The sequence below is a fragment of the Peromyscus maniculatus genome, chromosome 11, assembly GCF_049852395.1.
Source record: "Peromyscus maniculatus bairdii isolate BWxNUB_F1_BW_parent chromosome 11, HU_Pman_BW_mat_3.1, whole genome shotgun sequence".
NCBI classification, from domain to species: Eukaryota; Metazoa; Chordata; class Mammalia; order Rodentia; family Cricetidae; genus Peromyscus; species Peromyscus maniculatus.
In genome coordinates, this window is record NC_134862.1 from 38,056,820 (window position 1) to 38,076,516 (window position 19,697).

The following is a 19,697-nucleotide window of genomic DNA, read 5'->3' on the forward strand; positions in this document are numbered from 1 at the left end:
TTCTAATTGGCAGGAGTTGCAGGGATGGGGGGAAGTACCTTAAAAGAAGCCACTCCTGGGTCAGAGATGGCTGGTACGTGCTGCCCAGTGCCATAGCCCGCGTAGCTTATCACCCATGGCTCGTGGAAGGTCACCCACAGCTTTACACGGTCCCCGAAAGCGGAGAAGCAGAAGGCTGCGTAGTCCAGGAAGGCGTCCACCACACTCTCGTTCTGCCACCCGCCGTGATCCTGCAGGGCCTGAGGCAGGTCCCAGTGGAACAGTGTCACCATGGGCTCGATGTGCGAGTCCAGCAGGCTGTCGATCAGTCTGTTGTAGTAGGCCACGCCCTGGAGGTTGGGGCTGCTCTTCCGCCCCGTGGAGAACAGCCGGGACCAGGAGATGGAGAATTTGTACACCCCAGCCCTGAGGCCCCGGAGCAGGGCGACATCAGAGACCGGTTTGTGGTAGCTGTCACTGGCCACCTTTGCCGTCGCTTGGCCCTCGGCAGCATTCAGGTTACTGTAGTGGTCCCAGATGCTCGGGCCTCGGTTGCCTTCGGCCCATCCTCCTTCCACGTTAAAGGCTCCGGTAGATACGCCCCAGAGGAACCCTTCTGGAAACACATCCTGCAGGAAGGCATCCCTTTCCTCCCTAGACTGCTTGGCAAAGGCTGCCCAGACTCTCTGGTAGGCTGATGCAAGGGGAGGGGGCGCAACAGCTCTCTCCTGCTCCTGCTCAGTCGGAAAGGCCAGGCTGTCAGTCAGAGAGCAAGCCGGACTGTGGGGTGGAAGGGACATAAGGGGACGTAATTAATGACTGAGTTACAAACGCCCCACAGGGTCAGGCGTGGTGGCGCATGCCCTTAATCTCAGCACCCAGGAGGCAGAGGCAGGAGGATCTTTGTGAATGTGAGGCCAGCCTGGTCTACAGAGTGAGTTCCAGGACAGCCATGGTTACACAGGGAAACCTTAAGAAGAAGAAAGGAGGAGAAAAGAAGGAAGGAAGAAAAGAAGGGAGGGAGGGAGGGAGGGAGGGAGGGAGGGAGGGAGGGAGGGAGGGGCAGAATGAGGAAGAGAAGGACCAGGAGGAGGAGGGCCACCTCTGGCCACCTCTGGAGAAGGGCCAGCGCGGGGGTGACAAGTGTGTACCACCATTCTTGGCTTTTTATACTTGTTCTGTGGGTGCTCAGGCCCCCGTGCTGACAGAGAAGGCTCTTTGCAGACCGCATGACCTCTCCAGCCCAAACTGCTCTTGTAACTTTTTCAAGTAAGGACTCTTTGGAGCATGGCTCTGCTCTACACTGGCTTCCTGACGGTGCTGGGCTTCGGGGGAGGTGTTCCACATCTCACACTGAAGACCTGTGGTCGGGAACTTACTTCACGGAGCTCCCGTGGGCTGCTCAGATCTACAGCTAAACTGCTTTCTCTTCTTCCTTCCCTCTAAAAACATTATTATATTTATTTCCTTTTTAAGTTTCACTATTTGTTGTGGTGGTTGTTGTATATGGACAACTTCATGGAGTCCCTTGTCTTCCTCTGCCTTGACATGGGACCTGGGGGTGGAAGTAGGGTCACCAGGCTTGCGTGGTAAGCTGTTCAGTTTGTTGTCAACTCGACACCAAGCTAGGGTCATCTGAGAAGAGGAAACCTTGACTGAGAAAAACGCTTAGGTCAGACTGGCCTGTACACAAGTCTGTAGGCATTTTCTTGACTTAATGATGGAGGCGGGAGAGCCCCGCCCACTGTGGGTAGTATGACCCCTGGGCCTGAGCTGTACAAGAAAGCAGGCTGGAGCTGGAGAGGTAAGATGGCTCAGAGGTTGAGAACACTGGCTGCTTTCCCAGAGGTCCTGAGTTCAATTCCTAGCATCCACATGTTGGCTCATCGAAGTCTACATCTGTAGTTCCAAGGAATACAGTGCCCTCTTCTGGTGTGCATACATGTAGACAAAACACCCAAATATATAAAATAAATTAGTAAAATAATAAACCTTTAACAAAGAAAGAGGGCTAAACAAGCCAGGAAAAGCAAACAAGCAAGCAGCATTCCCCACGGCCTCTGCTTCAACTCCTGCCTTGAGTCCCTCCATGAAATCAGCTCTTTCCTCCCTGAGTTGGTTTGGTCAGTGTTTTATCACAGCAACAGAGACAACTAGAACACAAGGCAGAAGTCTTCACCCTCGGAGTCAACAGCCACCCAGCCATCTTACCTATTTATTTATCTAGGGACTCTGTGTGTGGGGGTGTGCACATGACGTGTGTGTGGAGGTAGGAAGACAATTTGTGGGTGTCAGTTGTCTCCTTCCAACATGTGAGCCTGAGGGACCGAACTCAGGTCATCAGGCTTGGCTGCAGGTGCCTTTACCTGCTGAACCATCCAGCTGGCCCAAGAACTAGCTTTCTCTGCCACATATAGACAGTATCTTAAATCTCAGCTCTGCTAAATATGTAGACCTGGGAGAATGTGACAGTGAGGAAGCCAGACTGTGTTGGACCCAGGTACATCTCAATGAGGAACTGCTTCTCCAGCCTTCCCTCCGAGCCTCCATCTCTCAGCTGTTAAATGACTAGAACCTATTTGCTGCTCCAAGAGGCAAAGACAGGCCTGAGAGAGGGCTCAGCAGTTAAGACTGTTTATTGCTGCTGCAGAAGGCCTGGGTTTAGTTCCCAGCACTCACATGAGAAATCAGGTTCCATGGGAACTGACAAGCTATTCTGATCTCTGCGGGTTTACTTAGACAGGTGGTGCACATACATACACACTCAGGCTTTCATATGCATGTGCGCACATGTGCACACACACACATCAAACAAACAAAAACACCAAGAGACAAGCACAATGGTCCCCAGTGACTGTCCACGTAAACAACAGCAGAGCCCATACTACCGGTTCCTTAGAGTTAACTGTGCAAGCCAACATTACCTCTCCTCAGAACTGGATGGACAGCTCAGGAATGCACTGACGTCGAACCCAACAGTCTGCACTTGGTCTTTATTGATGGCTGTAAGAAAAGCAGCTTGGTTGACTGTGTGTGGGGCTCAAGCACACACATGCAATCAGCAGTGTGCCTCACTCTAAAACCCACCCACACCCCAAGCGATGACTCTAAGCCCTTCTGAAAATGCCATGGATGTGTCTGGCCTGCTTAAACACTAGAATGTTGGTCCTCACTTTTCAGGGTGAATACCAATCACCTAGACACTTCCGAAGAGAGCTGGACCACCCTGCAGTCTTGGACACAGGGGGTCTCAGGGCAATCAGGAGTAGGCATGTATTCCCCCCACCCTTTTGGTCTTTTGTTTTTGTTTTATGAGACAGTTTTTTGAGTTTCCCTTTGTAACCCTGGCTGTCCTGGAACTCGCTCTGTAGAACAGGCTGGCCTTGAACTCACAGAGATCCGCCTGCCTCTCCCTTCCGAGTGCTGGGATTAAAAGTGTGGGCCAACACCACTTGGCTGGAAAATTTTTGAAAAAGAAGGCTGGGGAGTTAATTGGTAAGGTGCCTTCCAGGTAAACATGAGGGCCTAAGCTCAAGCTCCAGATCTACACAAAAAGCTGGGCTGGGGTAGGAGAGATGACTGGTTAAGGAGCAGACTGTCCTTCTAGAAGACCTGAGTTCAGGTCCCAGCACCCTCTGCAGGTGGCTCCCAACTGCTTGTAACTCCATTTCCAGGGCATCCAACACCCTCTTCTGTCCTCCTCACGCACCTTTACCAATATGTACACATATGCACACGCACGCACACACACACACACACACACACACACACACACACACACACACGCATACACCAAAAAGACTAGCCTTCAGTTCAAGGCCTAGCTGGGCTACATAGTGAGTTCTAGAACAGCAGGTCCTACACCTAGACATTTTTAGCATCTTAGGTGCCAGTGGGGCTACCCAGAACAGGGTATGTTTCCATGCTGACAGTTTCCATCAAAGGCCTGAAGGTTTTCCTGTCCATATTGGGCATCTTTGGCATCTGTACAGAAACTCTCAGTGTCTTTGGACAGGAAGAGCTCATTGCCAGGGAAGGCAGAGAGGGGACTTTAGGCAGAGAGGGGACTTTAGCCTCATTCTATAGACTCTCAGTCCAGCCATTTTCCTAGGCCCCCCCCTCATGAGAACCCTGATTTCAGTATTGCTACCCAACACGCCAGTGCACCAAATGTCACTCAACATGAGTCACATGCTGGTCCACTCACCTTCAATCAGGCTGAAGAGCAGGGAGGAGGGACTCTTCCCTGTGGATGGGCAGTCCTGAAGTTTTAGGGTATAAACGAAAACTTTCATTCTGGGCTCAATGTTCTAGAAAAGATAAAGACCAACAAGTGTGTCCTTAGTAACAGGAACAGGTGAGGTGCTACATGTTCACCTTTTAGAAATGACCTCCAGCCATCCCACTTATTGAGGGCAGTGACTCGGACTCTGAGGAAGAAAGACACTCACTATTCAGTGACCATTGGCCACCAACCCTTCCAAAATGAAGCGGTACCCACACCAGTTCATTTTAGATGGCGCACCTCATAAGCCAGCAACAATATTAGGGTTGAGAGCTAAGTTTCCGCTGGTGTCAGGAGCCTGCACTATCTAAAAAGTTTAACCAAGATGCCACATCACCATGTTCATGAGCATCTGTGGTTTGCTTAAAAAGCATCCTGGTTTGTGAGGCTGAGAATGTGTTTGGTGGGCAGAGTGTTTGTCTAGAATGTGTAAAGCCCTGGCTTCCATCCAGGTTTATGACACACTTTGGAAAGGAGAATTGATGCCAACAGGCAGACACGCTGGCTAGGAGAACAAGCTTTCCATGTCTCCACTGTCCTTTCTACTTGCGATTTGTTTCCAACTTTCTATAACCAAAAGTCAAAGACCTAGAGAGACGCCTTGTGACTAAGAGACCGACCTTACAATCAGGAGTTCGGATCCTGTGTAACAGCAGGGCCTCACACAAAGGCCGGGTCACTCCAGCTCTCTTCCAGCCTCTGTGCACACAGGCAATACCTTTCCCTCCCAGCAGGGGGCACATACATTTGCACAACTATGTATACATTCACACAAAAACATACACACAGAAATTGTTCTTAAAAGTGGAGATCTCAGCATGTGTGATTGATTTCCTTCTATTCGTTTTACTTATTTTTGAGATTGTCATTTACTTACATTTCTTCCTTCCCTTCCCCCCAAGCCCTCCAACCTACCCTTCTCATCTTCAAATCCAGGGCCTCCTTTTTTGTCAATTCTTATTTCTTGCATACATGTATTTGTAAGGACGTCTACATACATATATTCCTAAATGTAGTCTGTTGAGTCCATATACTGTTATCTGTATGTGTGTTTTCAGGGCTGGCCGCTTGGCACTGACACCCAATGGTGAGCCCTCCCCTGGGGAGGACCCCTCTCCCGCTCCCAGCTCTGCTCTTGTCTGTAGTTCTTTGTGCGGAGCTGAGGCTTCCGGGGCTTCCTCCATCCAGTTTTGCACATTCGTTGGTGTGGTCCTTGCTCAGCTCACATCTGGGCAGGCAGTCGTGGTGGTGACTTCATGGCTGTAGCTCCTGATGTGAGCAGGAGACACAATCTCACGGCAAACTTGCTGGTGCTCTGGCTCTTATGACCTTTCTGTCCTTCCTCAGTTTCCCCCCAGCATCTTTGGTGTATAGGGAAATGATCTTCAGGCTGGTATGTCTGACTTCACTTTACATCAGTTTTATTGTGGCTGGGGTCTGGTGGCCTCTGCACACACCCTTTCACGTGGCAGCTTGTGGTGATGTTCTCTCTTCTCCACCCCTCCCTCTCAAGCAGGGTTTCATGTAGCCTAGGCTGGCCTTGAACTCACTGTGTAGTTGAGAATGACTCTGAACTCCTGATCCTCCTGCCTCTACCTCCTGTGTGCTGGGATTACAAGCATGCACTACTACACTTGTTTTATGCTGTGCTGCGGATGGGACTCAGGGCTGTGCTCATCCTAAGCAAGTAGTTTATCAACTGAGCAAACCCAAGAAAAGCCCACAGGGAACCCATAGCAAGCCCACAGAGAGCAAACAGCGAGCCCACGGCGAACCCACGGAGAGCCCACAGTGAGCCCAAGGAGAGCCCACGGAGAGCCCACAGAGAGCCCACAGTGAGCCCAAGGAGAGCCCACAGTGAGCCCACGGAGAGCCCACAGAGAGCCCACAGTGAGCCCACGGAGAGTCCACGGAGAGTCCACGGAGAGTCCACGGAGAGCCCACGGAGAGTCCACGGTGAGCCCACGGAGAGCCCACGGTGAGCCCACAGTGAACCCGGTGAGCCCACATCCTGATGGTCTCTTCAAGTGGGACTCTCCGAAGCTGAGGCTCGGCAGGTCAGACTGTGATGGAAGGCTCAGTCCACGCCTTAGCCCAAGCATCAGTTTCTAATGAGCTGTCCAGAACCTGCCACTCACCATCAAGATGGAAACGCTCTCACATTACCTGCAGTTCACTCAGCTTCTGTGGGAGAGTCGCCACACTTTGACATTCATAAGTCAAATCAACAGAGAGGAAGTCAACCGAGTCCTAGAAATAAGGAAATTCCACCATTAGGAACAAGCCCTCCTCAGCAGCGTGCTGTGATTCTCCCCGTGACTAACCCAATCTGGGGATTCCCCAGGAGAAAGCTGGGGATGTGTGTGCACGTGACTACGGCAGGAGCGTGAGTGTGTGGTTAACTAGTAAGTGTGAAAATGGGCGTGCCGGGTGTGGGGTGCCAACAAGTGGGGGAGCACTAGGGAGGGAATCGGAGTCTGGAGCTTCCCCCAGGGAGCGCTCCCCTTGACCTTGGTGATATGTGGGGACCCTCTTGGGCCTGGCTGGACCAGTTCGACTAGCAGAAAACACAAGCTACACAGTCCTGACCAGCCTTGCTCTCTAACCACCCTCTGGCCAAGGGATCCAGCTCTTCTGAGCATGGAGCTCAGTGGGCAGAAGGCTTGCTGAGCGGGTGCAAGGCCCTGGGTCTGTCAGCAGCAGCACATCAACAGGCCGTGGCGGTACCTGTCTGTCCAGCACTCTCATCCTGGGCTGCCTCACGAGTTCAAGGCCAGCTTGGGCAACATGAAATCTTGTCTTGAAGAAGAGGAGGAGGAGGAGGAGGAGGAGGAGGAGGAGGAGGAGGAGGAGGAGGAGGAGGAGGAGGAAGAGAATAGTGAGAAGGCCTAGCAGATATAGGTGTCTGCCATCAACTCTGAGGACATGAGTTCACACACACACACACACACACACACACACACACACACACACACACACCACACCACACACAAAACAAAAACGTAATGAATGTTTTAAAAAGCAAAGAAAAAGGAAGGCCAGGTGGTTTAATCCTAACACTTGGGAGAGACAGAAGAGGAAGTATCTGAGTTTGAGGCCAGCCTGGTCTACCCAGCAAGTTTCTGGACAGCCAGGGCTATTCAGAGAAACCCTGTTTTGAAGAATAAAAATAAAAAAATAAAAGAAAGGAAGGGGCTGGGTAAGAGCTGGTTCAGGAAGTTCTCTCCGTGAGCCGATCTCCAGGACCCACCTAAAACCCAGGAGTGTGTCTTTTTTGTTTTGATGTTGCTGTTTGCTGTGCCGTCTTTGGCTGGCCCAGAATTCATTATGTAGGCTAGGTTGGCCTTGAACTCCTAGAGATCAGCCTGCATCTGCCTTCCAAGTAGTGGGACTAACACACACACACACACACACACACACACACACACACACACACACCTGACTCCCCATGCCTGACTGGCCACTCTATTTCTCTCTTGGCTGGGATCTCACCAGCTCATCACAGCCCTTGTCTCCCACAGGTCGGCTGTTTCACAGGCCAGGCACCAGCTGGGAGCCAAGTGTCTCATAGGCCTGACCCCTAAGCCCTCACTGGCTCCCCAATGCTTTCCTAATCAAGTGATCCTCAGAGTTCACCAGAGTCCAGGTCTGACAGCAAAGAAACTTGAAAAACAGCTACAATAAGGTTCTGGAAAAACAAGTCTCTTGCTGACTAGATGCCATCTAAATTAATTTACAATGAGTGATAATTGCTATCAAGAGTCCAAAGGGCTGATTCTAAAAATGCTTGTCTAGCAACAGCCTTTGAACTGGTATCTCACCCAACACATAACCCAGGAGAGTGTGCGGGTTCCCTCTGGGAAGTGCTGTAACATGAATTGCTACATGGTCTTATTAATTAAAAAAAAAAGAGCTAGATATTGGGGTGAAAGCTGGAAGATCAGAGAAACAGAACAAGCCACAGTCAACCTCATCTTTCCAACTCCTCAGCTGATCCTGTTTCCACAAATCCTCAGACTGAAAGCCTCTGGGTTCTCACCCCTGAGGGTCTCAGTTGAACTGCCTAAAAAACCTCTAGTTCTGGTCCTCACGCCTTATATACCTTTCTGCTTCCTTCATCACTTCCTGGGATTGAAGGTGTGTGTTCTTCCCAAGCAAAGACATGAGATCTCAAGTGCAGGGATTAAAGGTGTGTGCTAACAGCCTGACTCTGTTTCCAGTGTGGCCTTGAACTCACAGAGATCCAGACAGATCTCTGCCTCCCGAGTGCTAGGATTACAGGTGTGTGCCACCACTGTCTGGCCTCTATGTCTAATCTAGTGGCTGGCTCTGTTCTCTGATCTCCAGATTTGTGTTAGACCACAAATAAAATATCACCACAAAGTGCAAACCCCCAGGGCCTTCCAATGGGCCTGCGCAGTGTGTGCCTCTCTTTCTGACTCTGGACTCCCTGTTTTGCCAGAAGCTCAAGAGTTCAAGGTCAGCCTGGGCTACTTAGGGAAGCCTTGTTCTAAAACAAAACAAAAAACAAGTTACAATTTAAAAAAGCAAGAGAGGGCTGGAGAGATGGCTCAGAGGTTAAGAGCACTGACTGCTCTTCCAGAGGTCCTGAGTTCAATTCCCAGCAACCACATGGTGGCTCACAACCATCTGTAGTGAGATCTGGCACCCCCTTCTGGCCTGCAGATATGCAGGCAGAACACTGTATACATAATAAATAAATAAATAAATCTTAAAAAAAAAAAGAAGTGTATTTTATTTATAAGGTTAATTTATTTTTATTTTCTGTGTAGCATGTGCAAGTACCCAAGGAAGGCAGAAGAGGACTTTGGCTCTCCTGGAACTGGAGGTTACAGATGGTTGTGAGCCACCATGCAGGTGCAGGGAACTGAACCTGGATCCTCCAGAAGAACAGCTAGTGCTTTTAACCACTGGGTCATCTCTCCAACCCCCAGAAGTATATTTTTTTTTCAGTTATCTCTTAATGTGTTTTTTTCCATGTGTGGGCATGTGTAGACCATGTGGGTTCCAGAAGTAATTTGTTTTGTTTTGTTTGAGACAGAGTCTCACTAGGTATCTCTGGTTGGCCTGCAACTCACTCTGTAGACCAGGCTGGCCTCAAATTCACAGAGATCCACCTGTTTCTGCCTCTTGAGTGCTGGGATTAAAGGCGTGCGGCACCCTGCCTGTCTGAACTCTGGTTAAGAGCTAAAACACAACAAACCAAGAGCCAGGTCTGTTTCCTTTGAAGGCAGCTAGAGATCTGCGAATGGATTATTCTGTTTGGAAGAATTCACAGAGATGTCGGACCGGGGCAGGGTTTGCAGCCCCGCTCACCAGCTTTCCGCACAGCACTGCCAGGGGCCACATGCCTATAATCGGGTTGTAGCACGCAGGAGGTGCAGGCAGGAGGGTCAGAGGTTCAAGTTCATCTTCTGCTATAGACTGAGTTCTAGACTAGTCTGACATACATAGGACCCGATCTCAAAAATGTAAAAATAATAATAAAAAGAAACAAATTAAAAGCCTCACTTTTAAGAAATCGCAATTTGTCCAGGTATGGTGGCGCACACCTTTAATACCAGCACCTTGGGAAGCAGAGGCAGGTGGATCTGTGAGTTCGAGGCTTCCTGACCTACAGAGTGAGACTGAGAGAATGCATGACCATCTTACCTTGTGGGCACCCCCATTCTGGCCTAAACAGCACCCCTTCTCTGTGATTACATTACAGCCTAAGGCCCACCACCACCCCTGCCCTCCTCCTGTAACTGACAGTTCCAATTCCCCAAAGTCCAAACCACGAAGTCAACACAAGTAGCGTTTCTGTATGTCCTAGATTAACAATTAACAACCCTGGCCAAGCCCAGCCTCTGCCCTCTGACCAGCCCTCCTCCCCGTCCCTGATAAAAAGCCTAGCCAGTGAGAGAAGTCAGTCTCTGCTCTGATGACAGCCCGTCTCTGGTTGACCCAGAAATAAACCTGTCCCACTGCCCTTGAGCGGCCTCCTGCCCTTTTCTTCTTACAGAGACCTTATCTCAAAATAAATAAAGACAATCACAGTTCTCCCTGGGCCTTCCAGATGCGCGTCTACCTTGGTGAGTGCCACCGAGGATGGGGCTAGCAGAAGCTCGGGGATATCTTCAGCCTTCAGGACCACGGAGATTCTTCCTCCTGGAACCAAACAGAGGAAGGAACAGTAGCTGAGGGAGGGCTAAGCTTCTGAAGGGATAGATCACTACCACGACTTGTCTTTAGCCAATTGACAGACTGTAAAAAACAAAATAACTAAAAAAAAATATAGCGTCTTTCTAAGAGACTATTTTGGTTTTTATTCGGATTTGTTTTTGAGACAGGGTCTCACTGTGTGACCCTGGCTATCCTGGAAGTCAGAGTCTGTAGATCAGGCTGGCCTTGAACTCACAGAGGTCTGCCTGTCTCTGCCTCCTGAGTGCTTGGACTAAATTTGTATGTCACCATGCCTGGTTAAGAGACTGTTTTGGAGATCCGCCTGGATCTCTGTGAGTTCAAAGCCACTCTGGAAACAGCCAGGCATGGTGACACACACCCGTAATCTCAGGAAGTGATGGCAGGAAGCAGAATGGTATATAAGGTGTGAGGACCAGAAACTAAGTTTGTTAAGCTTTTAGGCTTTGAGCAGCAGTTCAGCTGAGATCCATTCGGATGAGGACTCAGAGGCTTCCAGTCCGAGGAAACAGGTTCAGCTGAGGAACTGGTAAGGTGAGGTTGGAGGTGGCTTGTTCTGTTTCTCCGATCTTTCGGAATTCACCACCCCCAAAAAAGAGAGAGTGTTTTGTCCGAATCAAGACCTACATACAGAGCACTTGGAAGAGTCAGAATAAGAAGAATTATTCTAAGGTGACAAGGGAACTGTGGTGGGGATTCTGCCACTCGGTCCAACGACCCACTGAAGGCAGTGCTTGTTTTGTTTTTGTTTTTTTGTTTTGGGCCTTATAAGCATGGTCTTCTCTGAAGATACATGACCTCTTAAAAACTGTGGAGCAAGGGCCACGCCCTCTCTCTGGGGCTGTGGGAGCAGCAGTGAGCAGCAGAGAAGCATGGCTTGTGGATGGTTCCATCACCCTTGGTCAGAACGGCAGGACAGCAGCAGCGGCGTCTCAGCTCTGTTCTGGGTCATGAGTCTACCTTAATGTTTTCCTTCCTTAACAGAGCTTACCTGGCCCCATACTCCCGTGTCCCACTTTAGAGAACCCCTTTCTAAATTCTAGTTAAAAGCAAGGTGCTCTGGGCTGAGGATGTAGCTCAGTCGGTAGCGAGCTTGCACCAGCTCAGGGATTGATATCAGCACAGCCTGAATCAGGTGTGGTGGTGCATGCCTGTGATCCCAGCACTTGAGAAGTAGAAGCAAGGAGGATCAGAAACTTGAGGTCATCCTGGCTCTATCCCAGCTGGATTTCTGGCCGATCGGGACCAGAGCTCCCACCTAACACAAAACAAAACCCAAAGTTTTGGTGCCCTCAGGAAACTGCTGGGTTTTTTCCCTCATTGTAGCTCCTGCGCCTTGATGGGGAAACAAAGGAAATACAAAGCTAGTTCTGCTTAGCGCTTACGCAGCATGGTGATGATTCTCAAGCTTTCGTATACACTAGAACTGCCTGGAGAACAAGTTTAAGAAAAAGAAAGCTGCCGGGCGGTGGTGGTGCACGCCTTTAATCCCAGCACTCGGGAGGCAGAGGCAGGTGGATCTCTGTGAGTTCGAGGCCAGCCTGGGCTACCAAGTGAGTTCCAGGAAAGGCGCAAAGCTACACAGAGAAACCCTGTCTCGAAAAACCAAAAAAAAAAAAAAAAAGAAAAGAAGAGAGAGAGAGAGAGAGAGAGAGAGAGAGAGAGAGAGAGAGAGAGAGAGAGAGAGAGAAAAAAAGAAAAAGGAAAAAAAAAAAAAGCTGCTGGCTGGTGGTGGCGCACGCCTTTAATCCCAGCACTTGCAAGGCAGAGACAGGTGGATCTCTGAGTTCGAGGCCAGCATAGACTTCAGAGTGAGTTCCAGGACAGTCAGGGCTTCACAAGGAAACCCTGTCTTGAAAAACCAAACCAAACTAAAACAAACCAAAAAATCAAAAATAAACAAAAAAAGGACTTTAAACCTATTTACTAAGTATACATGCACACACACAAAAAAACTTGATTCACACACTCATCAAATAAAATTAGAGAAAAAAAAAAGAAAGAGAGAAAAAGAAAGCTACGTCAGGACCCATCTTCAGATTTAGAGTCAAGAGTCAAGATATGGATCGGCCCAGGAACATAACAACTCTTTTAAAAATAGAGTTGTCTTTATGGATGTGTATGTTTCTATGTCCATGTGAGTATATGCAATGCATATAGAGATGCCAGCAGAGGTCCAAAGAAAGTGTGGAACCCCTGGAGCTGGAATTTCAGGGGGTTGTGAACCACTTGCTGTGGGCGCTGGAACCAAACTCTGGTCCTCCGAGAGCAGCAATCACTCTTAGCCCATTAGGAGCCATCTCTCCACTAACCCCCTACCCCAATGCCTTTTTTGAGACAGGGTTTCATGTAGCCCAGGCTGGCCTCCAACTCTCCAAGTGGACAAGGATAACCTTGAACTTCTGATCCTCCTGCCTTCCCCTCCAAGTGCTGGGATTATATAGGTAGGCACCAGCAGTGCTGAGGATTGAAGGTGGGACCTCCCGAAGGCTAGGCAAGCCTTCTACTGACTTAGCTACGTCGGCAGCCAGGAACAAGAACTTCAACACGAGCCGTCCATGGGCGCGGTCCTTAGATGGCTGAGAAACACTACTGTGGAGGGCTGGATTCCTTACTGTCTAACTGGCATGCACGTGCGTCCCACACATTCTGTGCTCCTTTTTTTTTGTTTTTTTGGTTTTTTCGAGACAGGGTTTCTCTGTGTAGCTTTGCGCCTGTCCTGGATCTCGCTCTGTAGACCAGGCTGGCCTTGAACTCACAGAGATCCGCCTGCCTGTGCCTCCCGAGTGCTGGGATAAAGGCGTGCGCCACCACCGCCCGGCCATTGTGTGCTCCTTGAGAAGAAAACGGGAAGGACTAGAGTTGGGAACATGGCTCAGTTGCTGAAGTGACTGCCTCATGAAGACCTGAGCTCAAGAACCAGAGCCCATGTAAATTAGCCAGGGGTGGTAGTGCACAGGGGCAGTAGGGCACAGCTGGCCTGCCAGCATGTCTCCTTCGTGAGTTCCAGGCCAGGGTCAGACCTGTCTCACAAGGCGTTAGGCTGGAGAGATGGCTCAGTATGTAAAGGGCTTGCTGTGCACGGATGTCCTGAGTTCAATCCCAGAATCCAGATGGAAGGAAATAACTGACTTCTAGATGTTGTCCTCTGACCTTCATACGTGTGTGGCACACACAGAACACATAGACATACATACTAATAATAAATAAGTTTTTGTTTTTTAAGTTTTTCGAAACAGGGTTTTTCTGTGTAACCCTGGTTGTCCTGGAACACACTCTATGGACCAGGCTGGCCTCGAACTTAGAGATCCGCCTGCCTCTGCCTCCTGAGAGCTGGGATTAAAGGTGTGCGCCACCACCGCAGGGCCAAAATAAGAATTTTTAAAAAAAATGTGGTGAATAGGTCTTGAGGAATGACGACTGAGGTTGTCCTCTGGCCTCTACATACATGGGCTCACACATGCATTTGCACACATACGGGCACACAAACGCACACAAGACTTGATAACATGGGATTCCTTCCAACATTACGCTTAAAACTGGACCCACACCGAGCAGGGGCTCTGCGACTTAACTGTGGGGTCACGTACTTCCTCTTGCATTCAGTCTCTGCAGCAGGAAGGCACTGCCAACCACAGCAGCTGTGTCTTACACAAGCCGGACGAGCACCATAACCCTGAGCTGCACCCCTGCACCCGGAGCTTGCTCTGCTATGCATAGACTTTGAAAAGCTCAGAGTAGCCGCGCATAGTGGCGCACACCTTTAATCCAGCGCTTGCGGGGCAGAGGCAGCAGATCACTGAGTTTGAGGCCAGCCTGGTCTACAAAGTGAGCTCCAGGATAGCCAGGGCTACACATAGTGAGACCCTGTATCACAGGAAAAAAAGAAAGAAAGAAAGAAAGAAAGAAAGGAAGGAAGGAAGGAAGGAAGGAAGGAAGGAAGGAAGGAAGGAAGGAAGGAAGGAAGGAAGGAAGGAAGGAAGAAAGGAAGAAAAGCAAAGCTTGGAGTAGGGACCGTCTCTGGGAGGCAGTCCTCATCCTGATAAGATAAAGCTGTCTCCAGGAATTCAGGGACAGGCCCAGTGGGGCCACGTTATAACCTTAGACTGCCACGCTTAAGTGAACCTTGCATTAGCGCACGTGGGTGGGATGGTGTCCCCAGCCCATGTCTGACCTTCCCGAATGAACAACTTCCTCATGAGCTGCCAGCGTCAGCTCTGTGGGTTGTCTGCAGCGGGGTGGGGGTCCCCGGTGTTAGCCGGAGTGCTCCCCTGTGCTGTGTGTGCGTCTGCTGCACTTGCCCCCAGGGGCGCTCACCCTTCCGCCACAGCAGCTGCGCCTTTTTACACTCTGCACAGCGATGCTCAGCCTTGCCGTTCCTCCAGGTCCTCAGCGATGACTCCTCACAGCCGTCCTTCGGTGTGAGTGGACACTCACGGTTTTGGTGGGCACTTCTCTAATGGTTTGGGCTGTTGTTGCTGTTTGTCCCTTTCCACATCTTCATTGGAGAGATGTCTACTCCAGTCCTTAGCCCCTGTTGTGTGTGTGTGTGTGTGTGTGTGTGTGTGTGTGTGTGTGTGTGTGTGTGTGTTAGGGGGTCTCACTAGGTGTCTCAGGCTGGTCTCAAACACACAATCCTGCTGAGTGCTGAGATCACAGGTATACCACTACATCCAGTTCCTGCTTCCTATTGTTAAGTGGATTTTCTTCTCCTGGCCAGGTATGACACACAGCTCTAATCCCAACATTTGGAAGGCAGAGGCAGGTGGATCTTCGTGAGTTCAAGGCTAGCCTGGTCTATACAGTGAATTGAAGGACAGCCAGAACTACATAGTGAGACCCTGTCTTGGGGTGGAAAAGTTCTTTTTCTTCTTTCCTTTTTATTTTGGATCCCATTTCTTGCCCAGGTCGGCCTTGAACTTGGTATGTGACTGAGGAGGACCTTCAGCTCTCACTCCTCTTGTCCCCGCCTCCTGAGTTAAGCTATGTTGGGAATGGAGCTCCATGCATGCCAGGTAAGTGCTCTACAGACTTAACTACGTTCTCAGTGCTTGTGGTTCATTTTAGTTGCGTTGTTTTAATTGGTTCACTAATTAGTTTATGAGTCAGGACCTCAGGTGTCTCAGCTTCAGTGCTTGGGTTACAGGCATGTGTCACTGTGCCCAGGTTATGCAGTGCGGGAACTCGAACCCAGGGCTTCCTGCATGCACGGTAAGTACTCCGCCATGCAAACACTCAACCATATCGCTCAGTTACATTCTTGGGGTTTTTTGTTTGTTTGTTTTTCGAGACAGGGTTTCTCTGTGTAACCCTAGCTGTCCTGGAACTCACTCTGTAGACCCTGGAACTCAGAGATCCAACGGCCTCTACCTCCTGAGTGCTGGGATTAAAGGCATGTACCACCAACGCCCAGCTAGTTTTTAAACTTTTAACTAGAAAAACTACTTTAAACACGGGTTTCATTCTTATCAACATTGTAGCAATGGGTGTAACAGCACCTATGCTTTGAGGTCTTAAAGAATGCAGCTATTTTAAAACACTGGTCTCATCTTTTATCTCTTTTCTTATTTTTTGAGGGGAGGATGGGGATCTGACTATGTAGCTCTGGCTGGTCTTGAACTCACAGAGATGTGCACACCAGGCTGACTTTGAACTTACAATCTTCCCACTCAGTCTTTCTAATGCTACATTTACAGGCATGTGCCACCACACCTTGCTAATTTCAATTCGAAGGCTGTATTAAAAGGAATTATCAGGGTGGGCAAGAATTTATACATAGCAGTAGTCACTGCACCCTAATTTGTTAATAGTAAAAAGCGAGTTAATACAAGTTGTAGAGCACTTGTCTCCCATGCACGAGGTTTCAGTTTTAGTCTCCACTGTGCATTCCCAAATTACAGGCTTCTCATTACCCATAATGCATCTTTACCTGTGCCTCCCCTGATGCACTATAAGCTCCAACTAGAAAGTATACGCTTGTTTCCCTAAGAGTGGAGTCTGAAGGGGAACCACAGCTGAGTCTCCTTGGAGACACTCAGGACTGCACTCTTCTCTCCAAGGCAGCTCTGTGTTCAAGAACTGTAGAAGAATGGGGCAGCAATCCTGACTTCATAACCTTCCCTTCAAGGAAGGACAGAGAAAGACAGCTGCATGGACTTGACCCTGAGGAAGAGTTCTAGAAGACAGTTTTCAAGGGCTGCAGAGACGGCTCAGCAGTTAAGAGCACTGGCTGCTCGTCCAGAGGCCCCGGGTTGGATTCCCAGCATCCACATGGTGGCTCAAAACCCTCTGTAACTCCAGTTCCAGGGGATCTGAGGGCACAGGCATGCACATGGTGTCAGACAACACCCATATATATGGCGTTGAACATGAGCTTAGGATACGGCCTAGTGGTTAGTGCTTGCCTGGCATGTACAAACCCCAGCACTGCATAACACTGGATGTGGTGGCATGTCTGTCACCTCAGAACTCAGGTGAAGTCAGGAGGTTAGGAGGTTCCAGCTCATCTTCTGACCTCATAGTGAGCCAGCCTGGACTACAAGAGACTTTATCTCAAAGGAAAAGACATCTCAGACAAACGCTGGACATTTCTATCTGCGTCCCTTTTGGGGACGGATTCTTAGCAATGCTCAGCTCTGGGGGGCTCCTGGGAGCGCACAGGTGGGAGGAACACCAGTTCCTGCTCCCGGAAGCAAACGGAGGAGGTGGTGAAGGCCACTGCTGCGCCCCCCCCCCGCCCCCCCCCCCCCCCCCCCCGTGTCCGTGTGTACTCACCCTGAGAAGAGAACTTCCTGTGGTAGACTTCGAAGGCTCTCCTGTGGGCACTGCTGAGGGCTTGGAGAGCGGAGGCTTTCGAACCCTGGTGGGGAAGACCCATGATCACTTTCTCCACGTCACTGAAGGTGAACCAGATCTCCACGAGGTCCCCGAAGGACTGGAAGGCGAATGCGGCATAGTCGGCAAAGAGGTCAGCGAAGTCGCCGTCTCTCTGGATGGCGCCGCTGGTGGGTGGGGCCTGGTGGCACAGGACCACCATGGGCTGAAGCTGGGCAGCCTTGAGGGACCGCAGCAGCTGTCGGTAGCAGCGGACCGCTTCCTGGTCTGGATTCCTGGAGCTTCCTGTGGGGAGAAGCTGTGCCCATGACAGAAGCACTTTGTAATGGGTGACCTGACTGGCATGAAGACTGTGGAAATACTGTGGGAGGAGAGACGGCAACGGCTGCTGGCAGATGGAGATGACCGTGCTACCAGCTACCGCATCAGAGCCCCGGGTTCCCAGCGGATGGCTCAGGCTAAGCACTAAGCCATTTGTCAGAGGACCAGCGGCTGAGATAAAATTCCTGTCAGATTCCCAGTCAGTCCCCTGGCAGGAAAGACTCAGGAGGACGGTGCCCAGGAAGAGGGCCGGCCAAGGCAGACCCATGTTCAAGGCACTTTTAGAAGCCTGTGGGAGGAATCCTGACCTTATAACCACAGCTGAGGCTGTAAAATACAGTGATTATCCACACAATATTTAACTGGGTTATCTAGGATAGTTAAAGCCGAACTTGGTTCAACTGGCGTAATCTTCAGGAAAAAAAGGGTTTTGTGTTTCTGTATACATGTTCACGCACTTGTGGGGTGCACACACACACAAAGGTGGGAGAGGTAGATCTTGGGTGTCTTCCCCAACTGTGAGTCCCAGGGAACTGCCTGTCTCCGCCTCTTCAGTGCAGGATTACAGGTGTCACACCTGGCTTTTCACATGGGTACCAAGCATCATAACTCAGGTCCTCTTTGCTTGTACAGCAAGACTTTGCCAACCGAACCCTGTCCTCCGCCTGAATCTCTACACATTTAAATACTATGAGATGTTGGAAGCCCCAACAAGCTAGGCTCAGCCACTGTCCCCCCAAATACCAGACACGTAACAGTGAGAAACAAAAATAGTTATTTGGTGTGGACATGGTGGGAAGATATAGAGGTGTGTTTAACTTCTAGCCCTATCTTCAGGGTCTTGACGTGTTTTGTTATTTTTTAAGATTTATTGCCAGGCGGTGCTGACACTTATCTTTAATCCCAGCACTCGGGAGGCAGATGCAGGCAGGCAGATCTCGGTGAGTTCTAGGCCAGCCTGGTCTACAGAACCAGTTCCAGGACAGCCAGGGCCATCTCAAAAAACCCCAAACCAACACAAACCAAAAACCAAAACCAACAAAAGGTTTATGTGTACGACTGTTTTTCTCCCCTGGATGTGCACCGCATACACGGTAAGTAGCCTCAGAGGCTAGAGGAGGGTGTTGGATGCCCTGGAACTGGAGTTACAAATGGCTTTGAGTCACTATATGGATGCTGGGAATCAAAACCGGGTCCTCTGAAGAGGAGCCAGTATTCTTAACCACTGAGCCATCTCTCCAGTCCCATGAGGTTTAAATTTAAATACAGGGCACAGTGTAGGCGTTCTGGTCAAGATGTGGCCCTGCCCATCACTGACCCATTCAGTTTATCCTGCACAGGGGTCTGAGAAGCGCTGACCTCTGACAAGCTCCCTCCCTGACTGGCACCCAGCTTCTGCTTTTCTTCCTGCCCCACTCCAAGACTGTGTGGAATTCCAGGAGAAATCCTGGTCCCATGGGGTTCCTTGTTCAAACTGGTCTCTAGATAAAGGAAGGGGGTTGTAGATCTCTTAATGTATTTTCATTCCTGCCAGGAATGAAGGTTACGATAACAAACTTCAAATTCCCCACTTAAAACAAGGACAGGAACTTGAAAATCCCGGAAAAGGAAAAAAAAAAAAGATCACTTTTTTCTTACTGACAAATCAGTTTAAATTTGACATAACAAAAATGAACCCCTCTCCAATCTGTTCCCTTTGAAAACATGGGAACACATTGGGAATGGTGATGTCCATCTGTAACTCAGCCCCCAGGAGGCTGAGGTAAGTGGATCTCTGGGAGTTTCAGGCCAGCCAGAGCTGGTGAGACCCTGTCTAAAAAAACCAACATTCAGACAAAACTGGGGTGGGAGTGGAAAGCCGGATCAGTGACTTAAGAGCACCTATTGTTTTTGCAAAAGAACTAGGTTTGCTTTCCAGGACCCAGATGGTGACTCACCAGGGGATCTGAGGCCCTCCTCTGACCAAGGCACCAGAGACGCATGGTGCATATACGTACATGTAGGCAAAACACATCCATAAATAAATCTTGTGAAAGTGGGCAACATCCCTTCTCTATATACATGTGTGCATGGT

General features: G+C 49.8%; 1 protein-coding gene across 1 annotated transcript in view; it reads right to left on the reverse strand.

Annotated features, from left to right (window-relative positions):
• The window catches only part of Lct (lactase), a 41,155-nt gene extending 23,264 nt beyond the window's left edge, over nucleotides 1–17,891 (reverse strand). Inside the window, exons 1-6 of the mRNA XM_076547296.1 lie at nucleotides 17,243–17,891; nucleotides 10,356–10,435; nucleotides 6,431–6,514; nucleotides 4,187–4,289; nucleotides 2,904–2,982; nucleotides 39–759 (exon numbers count right to left, since the gene is read on the reverse strand). Coding sequence (XP_076403411.1) covers nucleotides 39–759; nucleotides 2,904–2,982; nucleotides 4,187–4,289; nucleotides 6,431–6,514; nucleotides 10,356–10,435; nucleotides 17,243–17,891 — 1,716 coding nt within the window. The remainder of the gene's footprint in view (nucleotides 1–38; nucleotides 760–2,903; nucleotides 2,983–4,186; nucleotides 4,290–6,430; nucleotides 6,515–10,355; nucleotides 10,436–17,242) is intronic.
• Nucleotides 17,892–19,697: the final 1,806 nt, after the last annotated feature.